This window comes from Bacillus rossius, chromosome 14, assembly GCF_032445375.1.
Source record: "Bacillus rossius redtenbacheri isolate Brsri chromosome 14, Brsri_v3, whole genome shotgun sequence".
Classification (NCBI taxonomy): Eukaryota; Metazoa; Arthropoda; class Insecta; order Phasmatodea; family Bacillidae; genus Bacillus; species Bacillus rossius.
In genome coordinates this window covers 30,025,651-30,041,381 of record NC_086341.1, presented here as the reverse complement: position 1 = coordinate 30,041,381, position 15,731 = coordinate 30,025,651, and the positions used below count along the sequence as shown (strand labels likewise).

Genomic DNA, 15,731 nt, shown 5'->3' with positions numbered 1-15,731 from the left:
TATTAAAAGATTACATAGCTGTAATTTGCTGATTAATTTCATGCTTTGTTGTTGCATTTTGGTTTTTGCGGTTGTGATATAATAACCTTTAAATTATCTACCACGTCTTTTGTATATTAGTGCTGGCTAGTTGCGCAAACATTGTCAGCTTACTGGCTAGAAAATATGGCAATTGTGGCAAGAATCACTTCATTTATTTGAATCTAGTTTACATCTTAATTATTGACAGTTCTTACGACCTACCATTCTAAATATGATACGATTCCTTACAGCTTGTGAATTGACGGTTCCAATTCCAGGTAGAATCTGTGAAATCCAAGCACCAAAGAATTGACGTGCCGATCCATAATTTTAATTCTTGATTTCTGTGCCATTAATAATCTAGGTCCAATTTTTAATATCACTGATTAAATGTAATATATACAAACAACTCTTTATTATTTTGAAGCACAATCAGTAATGTAGCGTTCCAAAGTTCAATAATTAAACTACTATATCTTTTTCAGACAGGTTGGGTTGCGTTGGTAATGTTGATGGAATCAATAACAATGCAAACTGTTTACTATGCAGGAAAACAGTTTATATTCAACTATGCATTTTCTGTATGTTTTGAGTATAATGTGTATAAAAATCTGGGAAATTACCCTGTTTTATTGCATAATCGTCGCACCTATATTTTAGGATGTCAAAATTTTAATCAAGAATCCTCTCTCATAAACGTCACATGATGTTTTTTTTTGTCCCGCTATTAGATTCTGAGCTCTTTGTGTAGGTATTTTTTCCGTATAAAACAATGTATTTTAAAGTAGAAATCTAACATTTATTCGGACATTACCACTTACTTATTTAATTATAGGAAATACGAAGTTGCCTGATGTGTTGTTTGTGTCGTCATGGTGTACCGCTTATAAAAATGTAGCCAGCGCTAATTGGCATCATTCATGTTTGGTTATGTTGCTTCCTGTATAGAGCGCGCAAACGTAGTCAAATATCGATATTGATATCTTGCTGATTGCATGCAACGCGCGCTCTCTGTCGGGTGCCGAGTTAACTATATTAGACACTCTTTCGTGGTGTGTACTACGACGATAGTTATGCGTTATGTAGTGGGTCACTCTCCAGTAATAAATTTAATAACGCCCAACTACAAAAGAAAAACTTTATTTTCACCACCTTTTCACAGCTCCTTCCAATTCACCGTTACAAGCCTCTCCCTCCCTCCAAAGACAAAGTTACGTATCCTTCCGCGGTAAATATTTGCACTTACTTCAACCAAATATACACTTCAAAGTAACATAAGTTTAACAAAAAAAGATACATACAAGATTTTAAACCACAAATTCATTTACTTTACCATTATTTAACAGCTTACAATAACTTCTGGCAACCTATAAAGAAATAGTTCCGGCACAATATGGCGGCAGCCTACAGCGATTTTCTCTCAAATAAAGTGAAACGTCACTTGGCCAATCACAGCTAACTAGGTCACACCACAACACTTTCAAACACCTCTTGGCGCCAGCTGGATGGCCCTTCCTTACTCCTTCTTCCCAACACCCGGCTTAAACATAAATTTATAAATCATCTCTGCCAGAAATCACCAACAGAAACAAAAGAGTTATAGAAAAATATTTAAGGAATGCAGAGACAAATATTTCAACACGAAACATACGAAACATAACCCAAGAATAAATATGTTTTATCTTCTCAAAACCCCACGCTAAAGAATCAATGTTAGGGTAGGTCAGTGCCTAACCTCCTTACAGTTAGTTCAGGCTTTCATTCGGGTCACAGATTTTGTTTTTTTATTTAAAGTTGAAAAGAAAGGTTTTTGTTGCATGACTTATTAATTTAATTGTTTGGCCTGCTTTTGTATACTCTACTTTTTAAACAAACATACTTTCAATGAATGGGTTTTGTTTTTATTAATAACTTTACCTAACAATTTTTTTTTCCCGCATTTATGTCGCACCCCTACTTTTTAAACTTGATTTTAGTATAAAATGTGCGACTATTATGCAATAAAACACGTTAACTGAAGCATGATTGTGGGAACCTCAAGTTTTATTTTTCTTCTTGTATCATTTATAATTTGGCTGATAAGTGACATCTCACAAAGCATTGAAAATGGTGTCCTGTAAAGACACATTATCCGAGAGACCAGAAAAATGGTAAATGAAAGCCTCAAATCAAACATAGCTTTTGCTTTCTTGCAATCTGTGCAGTATGCTTGCTTTAACCAGACGATGAGAACTTTAAATGAATATTAAAATTCTTCTCATTTTCTTCAGACCACTTCATTCTCTAAACCTTTAGTCCTGGCTTTTTTTTTTTTAATACTGCATCAATTAGAGACCCCGAAAAATGGTGAAGAGCGAAATTCACGAATTAAAGCGAAAATTTGATACTTTTAACGAATTGTGCGACTTTCCTTTGATTTCAACATAGTCGCGAAATTTACGAATTTTCGCGCGAAATTCACGCTTTTCCGCACAAAATAATGTCCTTATGTCGCAAGTTCTATTTATTTACGCCATCATAAACATATGCGTGAAATAAACATATACTGAAAGACTAGTACCGTGATATTAACTTCGTTTTGAAACGTTACTGAAATCCACGTATTTTTATTACTTGTTTACAAGCAGTAAATATTGCCATCGCAAATGAAAACAAAATATAAAAAATGTAAAAATTTCAACAATTGATATGTGCGCACTACCAACATAACAAAATTGACTCCACAGTTTTCGTGTTTTGAATAATGGTCGTTTCTGCCGCAAGGCACACTGGTGTCTATTTTTTTAACCTAATTTAATCGCATGAAGCTAAAATCACAGTCATTTTTACGTGCACATATCTATGAGTGTTTACAAATACCGTCCACATTTTGTAAGTTTTGTGATACAATTGAATTTATGGCTAAGATGCTGAAAACTTCGACAATGTTTGAAAGAGAAATGAAATTGGATGGATTTTATATATTTGATCAGCGGGACAAAATTATGATGTGCAAGTTCTGCAACGTGCGGGTTGATTGGACACACAAAGATACGTGCAAAAAGCATGTTGTGGCAAATGACACACACAAAACAAAACAAAAAAGACAATTATTTTGTCAAGCAAATTCTACCGTTTCTAAACAAATCTCAGTAGGTGACAGCGTGAATAAAGCAAACAAGCTTGAAAGTGCAGAAAACAAGAATTTGTTTCTGATTTTGTTAATATGATGCTGTAAGTTAACATTCCTTTGGAAAAAGCTGATCATCCAGCTATGAGGGAATGGTTTAACACCCATGTTGAAGGTTAGCCTTATTTATTTAGAAATGTTTCCCCCTCTAATAAAAGTTCATAAGCATATGTAGGCCTACAATATTATCGATTAACTTACCTTTAGGCCCATCTTAACCTTTACTTCAAATAAATATGCAAGTACCTCAGATTAACAAACACACAAATAGGATAGATTGCATTGTGAAATGGTGAGCACACCACAAGATATTTTTCACTGATTGATTGATATTTTGACTCTGTAATCCAGCAGTAATCTTGAAAAGGTTAGGTTAGGTTTGGCTAAGAATTGTTTTGAGTAAATCAGCCCATTAATATTTTCAGCGATAACCTGATAAATGCTACCTATTTATAAGTATATTGTAAGTTATGTATACATTTTAGGTGCAGGGGATTTGCCATCAGCCAACACTCTTAGAGAAACTTATGTCCCAAAAATTGGCCAGGCAAATAAGGAAACAGTAAGGCATGCTGTAGAAGACAAACCGATTGTATTCTTGTGTGATGAAACGACAGACAAAGTGGGATGTAAGGCAGAGTCTGCTATTTTGTAGTGCCTATGAAAGATACTATGGTAACTGTTGTGTTACACATTTGTGTACCAACCAAACTTGCCTGCAGAGGAGAATTTCTAGTATGTACAGTGAGACACTATAATTGAATTTGGATATTGAAATACTGTGTATTGTAACTTAGGATTTTTAATGGAATATCTCGAATGTTTTTACTTTGTTAAGACGTGTTTGGACTTTGTAAAGCCAGTGTTCTTTAGTTTACAACAAATTATTATTATTATTATTATTTTTCAAAATGAGACATCACTTTGATACTGTATAAAAAATACTGACTTACAAAACAGGTTTTAAAACTACCAAAGTACCATGTGAAAATAAGTATTTTCTTGAGATGAGTAGTACCTAGGTATCATTGTGAAGTATTGTAATTAAAAAGTATAACAATGTTTAATTGAATGAATCATTTAACAAAATTTTTACATTTTTCCTGTTTATGTAAAGAAGATTTTCACTTACAAAATTTAACAGCTATTTATAATTGTATTTTTATGTACAATATAACATATTCGTAAACACTGCTTTCCTCATTTATATGCACCGCAATGAGGTTTTTTTACACCGCCAATGGCATAATTTTTCACAATTTTTTGGGGTCTCTACCGATTGCTTATTTTTACACCGATTTTTTGCACCGCTTTTGTCATTTTTTTAAACCGAAATGAGCCAGTTTTATTTACCATTTTCTGGGGTCCCTATGCATCATCATTCTTCATATCTCCATAATTGACTCTTATTTGTATTATTTGTCAATCAGCTTCAAGTATTCTAGTGTTTGTCTACTTCCACAGATTTTTTACCCTATGGTATTTCCGCAGTTGTGTTATTTATGTAAACACAACGGGATATGGGAAATGCAGGCGGGCCAATGACAGATACTTAAGATCCATATTATAATTTTATTACAAGAAAAACTAACACTTTTCACAAAAATAAAGAAACATCAATGTCTTATTCTGTATGGCATTATCCCCTCATTACAGGCTTTAAATTAAAGTTAATATGAATAGAGTTAAAATTATTACTATTTGCACAGGTTTCATAGACACTTAATTGAAAATATGACACTTGCTATGATAGGTATACATCTAGCTGTGAATTGAAAAATCAAACAATTCTAAATAATAGTTATCTTTTGTTTAGCCATGTTTTCAAAATTTCTTGTCTTAAAAAATTTCCACTTTTGTTCAATATCTTAGTTGAAATTAAAAATGGCTAAACGTGTTCCTAAAACTACCACCAAAAGCTGCAACAAAATGCGGAATATCGTACTCGCCTTCTATTCAAAGTCCTTACAAACTTTGGCGATCATGTACCGAGCTCCCAAGAATAGACACCATGCCTCTCTGACTCTCCCGTCTCTCGTCCACCTCTACGGGTTGTAGCTCAGGGTGTGGTGACATGATGTGGGCATCGCTGCCTTGTTGCTCATTATTTGTGTGGACATCTCGCCGGGATCCCCTCGTAGTCTATGTTAGGTTTGCCAGGAAGGAACAGTCTAACATTGAAAGCTCCATGAACCTTAGGCTCTATGGCACCCCAAACTTGAAGTGCAGAGAAACTATCAGTGAATGGGAAATGCACCAACTGGCTCGCCACATTGCCTATACAAAAGGTGCAAAAAATAAAATAAAAACACTTAATAAAATAGGTGAAATACTTAAAAAGAAACTTTAGGTCAAATTTACACAAAAATTCGGAGGTCAACCTTTTGTTTATTTTTTTGAACAAGATATCGCACATAAAAGAGTATTCACATTGAATATTATTTGTTGCACTATAACTTTAACATAATTCATATACTTTTTTGGGAGCCCCACAAAACAAATTAAAATAGACAATTAAATTGCTTAAAATAAAAAATTTACATTGCTGTGGTGGTTGTTACACAGTAGTCACATAAGTTACTATTTAAAGTTTTGTTGGTTCATTTATATCTTAAGCTTGATTACATTTTACGTTTATTGTTTTCATTTGAATTTCATTGATGACATGGCCAGTTGGAGTTCCAAAGAGGTAAATTCATGCACCACATGTTGCATGCAAAGAAAAAAAATTATTGAAGAACTTTCCTGGAAATACTTATTGGTGGCATCCCGAAGCCGTTCGAGCAGATGAAAGACTCCCGTTCAAAAAATGCATTTTAAGGACACATGGCGGGGATGTCTCTTACCAACACTAAGACCACTGAAAGAAAAGGATATAGGTATATAAAAAAATAATACATCGGCCAAAAATAAATAACCCAATTTTTTCCCAGGTACATAAAGCAAAAAAATTACCCAGTTGGCGATACTGATAGGGAAAAGTCCTCTAGAACAGGACGGCCTCTAGCATCGGACACATGAGAGTTCACGAAAATCCCGCTAGGTATCAGCATAATGCAGGGTGCATCTTAAAGGTTCCTTCCAGTACACAAATGTTCCGGCAGAGTGTGTTAGTTCCTCGAGCTGTGACCACACTGTGAGCATTTTTGTGAAAATCATTGTTTATGTTTCTACCCAAGTTAAGATTCGAAAGTGAAACCACCCGGAATTAGTTGAATGGATTGTGTTTAAACTGTTTTCAGGTAATTATTATAGTCTTACTAACATATTCATTGATTTTTAGTGGAAATCTAACAGTGTTTATCTAATGGCGAGAATTAATTTGGTCGCATGCGGATCCGGTAGCACCGGACACTTAATGTCCTCTAGTATCGGACAACCAACAGGCCCTTTGTCCTGTAGTACTGGACACATACATAGGTACTCTATTTTCTGTATTAAGACACATAAATATAAGTGTTCTGTTTTCAGACACATATGTAACTGGTTTAAGGCTCCTTTTTAAATTCCTGATTATTTTTTCAATAATGATTTGTGTTTCGTATGCATTAGCAACAATTTGCATGATTTACAAATGTTGGTTACGAGAGTGTCTCTGATTGTTTTTAAAAGTAGTTTTCGTTACATATTTTTGTTATTGAGTTTATAATTGTTACTTAAAAGAGTGGTACAATCTAATTATGAATGTATTATAATTTAACATGCGTGTTGAAGACGTTACTAATAATTTGAAATTATAGCATTTATTTTTACTGTAGCTAGTAAGAGAAACCACTACTAATTTTACACGGGCCTTTAATTTGTTCAGACATGAAATAGGTTTTCTGTTTGCAGATTATATAAATTTCAAGCATGTCGAAAGACAAAAATGATGCGAAAAGAAGAGGCAAGTGTTCCGAAGATGATATGAAGCTGGCTGTAAACAATGTGTTGGCTAATAGTTTAAGTGTACAAGAAGCTGCAATAACTTTTAGTGTTCCAAAGAGCACTTTACAGGACAGATTAATGTGAATTAAAATTGGAGGGGAAATTCAGATCTCACCAAACTTAGGCCGGTTTGAGAAGACATTTTCAGATAGTTACGAGGAACAATTAATCTCTCACATCAAACAGTTAGATGATATGCTTACCACCAGAAAAGAGTTCCTGAAGCTAGCGTATGATTTGGCTGCTGCTTTGAATCTGCCCCATAAGTTCAATAGAGAGAAAAAACTTGCAAGGAAAAACTTCTACTACAATTTCATGAAGAGGCATTCAGAATTGTCATTGAGAACTGCAGAATCTACCAGCATAATGCAAGCAGTGGGTTTTAATAAGCCTCAAGTTACTATATTTTATGACAAACTGGGTCAATTGTTCGATAAATATTCTTTCCCGCCTTCCCGTATTTATAATGCGGATGAGACGGGAACATATTCTGACCATGAAAACAGCAAAGTGAGATCAGTGAAAGGAAAAAGACAAGTTGGGAAACTAACTTCTGGGGAGAGAGGTAGAAACGTAACATTAGTGTTCTGCACGAGTGCTACAGGGCACTTCATTCCACCTATGTTTACCTTTCCTCGACAAAAAATGAACAAAGGCTTATGATTGGTGTTCTTGGTGAGAGCTTCGGAGTCGCTCAGCCAAATGGCTAGATGAATGCAGAACATTTTTTAGCATGGTTAAAACACTTTGCTAAGCACGCACATCCAACGGAGCAAAGTCCCACACTTCTCGTCCTCGACTGCCACTGCAGTCATAAGGAACTGGACGTCATTGTGTATGCTATATCGCAGCATATCCACATGCTATCAACACCTCCCCACACCACTCATAGGCTGCAACCTCTTGACAGGTCATTCATGAAACCTTTTAAAGGGGTGTACGCAGAAGCATGTTCCGCATGGATGAGAAAGTACGACATTGCAGAGTTGGCAAGTTCTGCCTACACCAAGGTCTATCGTCTGGGGATCGCTCTGAAAGGATTCTCGTGTACAGGCATCCATCCATTCAACTCGGGTGTATTTTCAGATTTGGATTTCCTACCTTCCAAAATGACAGAAGTGAAAAATCCGTCGACCAGCAAATAAAATGGAATGTATGCCACACAGTCCAGTTCAGCACCATCCAACGTGGAACCAACTCCAGGTTCAAGTGGATTAGTCAATCCTTTGACTATTTTAGAAAAACTCTCACCTCTCCCAGATGCCAGCAAACACAGGATTCAAAGTAGGAAAAGGAAGATGCAGCGAAGTGAAATTCTTACATCAACTCCATTTAAAGAAGCCCTGCAGGCTAAGCACGATGAGACAGTTGAGAAGGAAACAAGAAAGCGTCTGAAGTACAAGAAATCATTCAAATTCGATGCCTTTACAACATCATCACATTCAAGTGTACAGGAAACCATCTGCATATTATGTGGGGAAATTTTTGAAGAAGATTGGATCCAATGCTGTGTGTGTAAAGAATGGGCCCATGAAAACTGTGCAAGTGTTGAAGGAGCACCATTATTTTATAAATGTGACAGATGTGATAAACTTAAGAACATTGTCTAATTTTCTTTTAGGGGTATATTTTTATGCTGGATATTCTGTGAAATCAAGAAATATTTTATTGACTTATTACACCATTTTCTTCTATTTATACACTCTTATTCTAAATTTGAATGACGTCGTGCAGTTTTGAAAATGTTTTTACATTAAAACAGCTAAGTTTTTATAACTTTATACTGCTTAAAAAGCTCTAGCATAATATTTATATGTGTCCCCGAGATTTCGAAACACATTCTATGTATTATGATCCTGTATATATAAAGTACTTAAATTATGTACACAAATTTTTGACAAGTTTTTTAACTGTCCAATACTACCCGCCAATCTCGAGAAATAAGAAAATAACTCAATAATTTTAACTCAGTGTTTTCACTAATTGCATTAGAGTTTTTGTTTATTGAATGAGTAATATTATTAAATATTTGTTCGAAGATATCTGGCATATAATACTTCATTTAAACACCTGTTAATTGAATTACTATAAACGAAAAATGTTAACTGTCCGGGGCTAGAGGACTTTCCCCTATACTTAATATTGCATAAATCCAGCGAATTAAAAAACTAAAGTCAAAATTATGTTTTCACATTATGGCTGACCAAAAAAGAAGAAGGTGTAAGTCACCTCACAACAACCAAGATGATCAGAGATATCATCACAAGATGTTAAAAACTGGTAACAAATCCTTTGCACTTTTAGACTCTCTTCCTAAACCAAGATTGCATAATACCTTATTATTCATTATTTATTATTTGAAGTTTTTATGCATTTGTTTCAAAATTTTGTTTATAGTTTTTTATTATAGTTCAGTCGAGGCTTTTCACAACAGTTTTATATATTAAACATAATTGTCTTATTTAGAACACACACAAAAGATTCACATTACGAAGTTATTACATAACAATATAAACAAAAAAATTAATGCACCTTACCTTAAATATAAATATGAACAGGGCTCGATTTTAGCGCCTGTCTGCCTGCCCGGGACAGGCAAAATCTCGTCCGGGCAGGCAAAATAAAAAAGGCAACTGTCCGGTGGACAGGTGACTCGGAGGTTATTCGCACGCACTAATGCAGCAGAGGTGATTAATAACATTTATGCGACCGCGACCGCAAATAAAACGTCTTTGACAATATCTATAAATAAACAATAATGGCTGCTCTTTTGTGACGGACAACTCTGGCTATTGTATACCGCGGGGAAAAAAAGTAGGTTATGTACAAACCGTGCTGAAATCTTCTGAATCATAATTCTTAAAATCTTACGTTCACGTCATAATTCACGTAACAGAGTCGTATTCGTATGCTAGAGATGCAAAACGTCTCACACCGATGATGTTTGTTTTTGTTGCCATGTTTTAATATTAATTTCGTTGCAGTGCAGCCAACAATTACGTAATTTACCGTTGTATACTTTCAAAATATAATTTTTTTAAATTTATTGTCTTTATAAATCGCGACTTTACTAATTCCTTTCTCTACTTTAACATAGTTTGTTAACAGAAAAGCGTTTTCGCGTGGTTAACATTTCACTGCGTACTCCAGATGCAGCTGACAATGGCCGCAGTGACTGCGACTGCTTGAAAATTTGCCTGTCAACTGTTGCATCCAAAAATAACATTACTTATTTACAGAGGACACGGTAATCTTTTACAGTTTATCTTGTCACGGCGATTGTTTCAGTATATAATTAACTGCGTTACACAATGTGGAAATTCATTACTGGTGCTTCAAAACTACCAGAAAAGAAAAGAAAAACGGATGAGGACAAGTCAGAATATAATGTTAAATATGACAAAATCGCCCGGTCCCGTACCTTTTTAACGTCTTGGTGTTCCGAGTTTATTTGGCTGCGTTACGACACAAACAAAACAAATGTTTTGCAAAGTCTGCGAAACGCATTCAAAATCATCTGGATCAGTTTTTGTTACGGGCTGCTCAAGTTTTCGCAAGGAAAACCTAACGTCGCATGCTACAAGCAGTGCCCACAAGTCTCAAGATATGGAAGATGCAATACTGACAAAACCTGGAAAATCCAAAGCAGATATGACCTTACAAAGTATTCAAAAGGATGTTTTCACTAAACTGGAAATACTGTTTCGTACGTCTCATGCCGTGGCTAAACATGAGTTACCTTTCACAGACTTTGTTTGGCAGTGTATACTTGACACAAAGAAAGGCCTGGATGTTGGTAATACTTACCGCACTGTCAAGAAGTGCAAAGAATTTCTGGGTTCCGTTGCAGAAATAGAACGCCAGGAATTGGAAAATAACTTAAGAAGTGCACCATATATTTCAGTAATGTGTGATATTGATGAGTCTACAGATAGTGCTGTACAAGAACAGGTCATTGTTTATGTAAGGTTTGCTGTTAAAGGGGTAATACATTGTAAGTTTGTAGGTGTTAAACTTGTAGAAAGGCCTAATGCAGCCCTGATATATGACTGCATATTGTGTGTTTTAAATTAGTATTGTGGGTTCACCATTTCAGATTTAAAGCTGCATTTGGTAGGCTTTGCAAGTGATAGTGCAGCAGTGATGCGAGGATTGCATAATGGAGTTAGTACCAAATTGAAGCAATCAATTCAGCCCAATTTGGTTGCTATACATTGTCTAGCACACCGTCTTGAACTCGCATTGAAGGCTTCACTTTCTGAAACACCATTGAATCTCAAAGTGGAAAATTTCTTGAAGAAATTATATGCATTCTTCCACCACAGTCCAGTGCACCGAGCGATCTTGAAAAAATATTGTGAAACTCTGAGAATCAAGTTCTGCGTACCTACCAGAGTTGGAGGCACTCGTTGGGTTTCTCACACCAAACGAGCCTTGACAAATGTGCTCAAGATTGTTCCTGCACTTATCCTCACTGCAGAAAATTTACGCCAGGAATCTACGTGTAATGCATCAACTGCTTGTTCATGCAAATTTATTGAAGATGCACTGAACGATTTGGAATTTTTTCACTATATTCACTTCTTTTGCGATGTAACCTCCATTTTGAGTTACTTTTCACAACTTTTGCAACATCCTTGTTTGACTGTAGCAGAAACACAAAAGTCACTGTGTGATACTATCACCATGTTGCAGAAGCTCTGTGACAAAGATGGCTTTCATCTCCGTGCATGCAACAAATTAATTGAAGATGAAGCTAAGCAGTTGAAAGGAGCTCCTTTGCAGACACCCAAGAAAACAGCTGTTATAAATGCAATTGTTGAAAATTTAGAATCTCGCCTTGGAGATAAGAAAACTGGACTCTGTGAATTACTGACTGCTACAAATTTGTGTAGTTTTAAAATGTGGCCTACAAGCATTCAGCCAGAGTTTGGTGACAATTGCATCATTAGGTTGATACACTTTTTTTCTCCCTCCCTTGTGAATAATGGAGTAAGTGTGAAATGATTGAGTTGGAATGGACAAGTCTAAAGACCACAGTTTACCAGCTGTATAATCCAGTAATAAAGCAAATTGGAGTGATATCAATCTCAAATACCACACTGAGTATGAAAATGTACTCTCTCTCATTGATCTTGTGCTATCCCTGCCAGCTCACACTGCAGATTGTGAGCGAGGGTTCTTGCTCATGAAGTCTATAAAGACAGACTGGCGAAACTGTCTAAATGATGATACACTGTCTGCCCTCATGAGTGTTCAAATACAGTCACCTTCTGAAAGTGAGTTTGATCCAGCACCAGCAATAAATCTCTGGTATCATAATGTTCAGAGAAAACATAGACCTTTTCAGCCTCCTTATCGAAGATGTTCAAGACAGAATCAGCCAAGTAATTCGTGTAGTGACTCGTCTGAAAATGATGATTAAATAAGGATGTTAAGTGTGTGATAAAAATAGGTGCAAAATATAGCAAAAATCCTTTTTTCTCACTTTTTCAGCGACTTTGAAATTTTTTTTATTTGGGTAAAACAGCGGACAGGCAAATTGGATGGCGGACAGGCAAATTTTCGATTACACCTGTCCGTTGGGCAGGTTAAAATGTTCCTTAAAATCTAGCCCTGAATATGAACCTAAGGAAGTTACAAAAATAAGCCATACGTAATGTCCAGTTTGCCAACAAAAAAAAAAAAAAAAAGCAAGTTGAGTATGTACCACACAACAACTGTGCAATGGCACAGTCGTGTAACTAGCGACTTAGTGGCGTACATTCACACTTACCTGTGCATTCTTAACTCCTGCTAATTGGAACTAATAGTTGGAGGACTCGATTCCATGACCCTTGCAGTCACGTTGATGATGGCTACCTGGGTGTCTTGGCAATCATCGGTTCTAGTTATCATTTATCATTTATTTATTTTTCTTCCTAATAAATTTTAATAACATTTTCTGTTTTCATCTTTCATCAGATTACATTGGTCCTTCTATGATTTTTATTTATCTGTGTGTAATTTTTTTCCACATTCCTTGCTAGAAGATTGTCAACTGCTTTTGTTGAAAAAATTGACTATGTATCACAGATCTTATTATGGTAACTTTTTTGTTGCTGCAGTTATTCTATCTTCCATAGAAGCAAGATTAAATGGTGAAGAGCATTAAAACAGAAACAACACCAAAAGCTGGCTAAATATAAATTTCACTGAAATTCACCGTAGTTTATTCTTTTAGAATTTAAAACTCAATAACTATTAATAATTGTAAAAATGTATGTATTTTTAAAATTTAATTTCTAGATTTTTTTTTAAATTATACTGGAAAAGTAAAGAAATTTCAAAAAAAGTTGGGGGGAAAACATAATTCTTAGCTAAGCAGTTAAAAGCTTCCAGTGTCTGATACTGTACCGATATGACTTAAGTCATCCCATAAAGATACCAAGATTGTTTATTTATGATAATAGTAACATAGTAGTAAGACAGTGACAAAATGTTGAGTTCAAATTGAACTTGTGTCAGCATCAGAAAGAAGTGATTTAACCCCGCAATTAATTTTTTTAATATTGCTAATGGAGAGTTGTCGGTTTAATGGTTCAATTAACATGATTTCATGGTTTGATACGTAAAATGTGATACGTGCCACATTTTGAGTAATTTTTTTAATTGATACTCAGTATCAGTGGCACATGTTTAGCATTCATAAAAATAAAATCTAGAACAAACAAAAAACCATAAATTTGTCATAATTAGGGATGGGTCGAATCCTATTTTTGGCCAAATCCGAAGACTTAGTCAAATCCTTTAAGGATTTGTCGAATATCGAATCCAAATCTATGGGGAAAAAAATTATTAAAAAATTATTAAAAAAAATTTTTTCATTCAAATTGTTTTCTAGTACAAATGAACCAAAAACACTGAGATTATTCGATTAAAAAGGCATAAAACAAATACAAAGAACTTACTTGATGAAATATGGGCATCCGATGCTAGTTAATATAAACGTCAGGTAAAATATGTAATAATCAATTCCGCTATTTACATTTTTTCCCCTTGTAACATAACCCCAAATTGCGACAATTAACAGTCACCACAGATCATATCGCAAACACGGGAAAAGGTTTTGGTCCTGCCATTTTTCTCATTAAGATATGCGCTATTTTTCTCCAGTATGTCGATAAAGTTATTTTCCCATATCAAACGTTTTATGTATTTTACAAGTTGAAATTTATTATTAGTTTGAATACTACCACTTACTGATTTAATGTGGAAATTTTTTTAAAGATATTTTCAAACGTGTTGAATTATGTCGTTGAATCTTAGAATCATTCACGTTTGGTTACGTTGATTCCCGTATAGAGTGTGCGCACGTAGTGGGCTATCGATAAATCGACGATGATTGAATGCACCGCGCGCGCTCTATCAAGTACTGAGTAAACTACCTATTTTTCGTTAGTATTTACTACGAAGATAATTATGCATTAATTCCGTCTTTCGTCCTGAGTTCCATTTTTCTGTTTTGATGCACGGTTTGATTATAAAATGTGCGACTATCATCCCTTAAAACACATACTTCACGTTTTTCCCGCATTGCTGGCGCCGGCTCTGACCTTGACACAGTTGTCTCGCCGCGCCGCGTCATTTCAAAACATTCTTCGAGCGGCAAAGATGTAGGTTTGCGGTTGTTATACTGCGATCCCCACTTTCAGTTTTAGATATTTTGATAAAAATCATCGCATTATATTCGGGTAAATACGGTTATATCTACGGACATATTTCTCTTGTTCTTGGCTGAATGTTCACTAATGTGTGTGGTTTTCACCAATTAGTTACTTGAACCCTCGCAGATTATCAACTCATTTCCAGGAACATGGTGCGCATGACCAAGACAAGCCAGTTGGAGAGCACGGACGACTCCGCGAGCAACAACTCTTTCTTGGGCAAGGAAGGTAAAGACTTTGAGTTTGCCCACCTGTCATTGAAGATAGAGTTCGCCGAGTCGTACGCCCGCAAGTCGAGCAGCGAAGATGACGCCGACATTGAAAGCGTCGAGAAGTGGCTCGCGCAAGTGGCTTGATGACTTATTCACCTGAGTGCAGTGCAACAAAGAAATGTTTTGTAGTCCTATGAAATTCGTGCACAGGGCAAACAAATTATCTGCTCTGGCAGCTGGATTGTTTTAAGTAATTTATTGCTAAACCAATAAATTTGCAGTTTTTTGGAATAAATATTTTGTATGAAAGCTGTTCTAGAATATTTTATTTATTACTTCAATGACTATCGTGAACTCAACATTTTATTTAGTTGTACTTAAATTTATATATAGTTTATATAGCTTCAATAAAGTCTGGATTATTAACAATAGTTCTCAAATGTAGGATGTAAATCTTTTCCTTTTGAAAATGAAAATTTGCAAGAAATTCTGAATTGTGAAGTCATGTGTGTGTGATTTGAGAAAACATAACAGTTTTCATTGAATCTAAATGTAGTAGAGTTCGTTTACACTACCCACATACAACTTTTGGTCACTGTCAGTAACAATAACACAAATTAAAATAATGAAGGAAAAAAACATTTCATTAATTATAAGTGCAACTTTCTGGTTTTCCACTGCTTTGTTCACCATATA

The 15,731-nt window shown here is 35.2% G+C and overlaps 1 protein-coding gene across 3 annotated transcripts in view; it reads left to right on the top strand.

Annotated features, from left to right (window-relative positions):
* The window catches only part of LOC134538756 (signal recognition particle receptor subunit beta), a 33,611-nt gene extending 18,262 nt beyond the window's left edge, over window positions 1-15,349 (top strand). For 2 of the 3 annotated variants that reach the window (XM_063380234.1, XM_063380236.1), the window contains one exon: window positions 14,969-15,349. In XM_063380234.1, the coding sequence (XP_063236304.1) occupies window positions 14,969-15,179 (211 nt within the window). In that variant the 3' untranslated portion in view covers window positions 15,180-15,349. Of the gene's footprint in view, window positions 1-14,949 lie in introns of all 3 variants that reach the window. The other variant, XM_063380235.1, reaches the window with a different exon arrangement.
* Window positions 15,350-15,731: the final 382 nt, after the last annotated feature.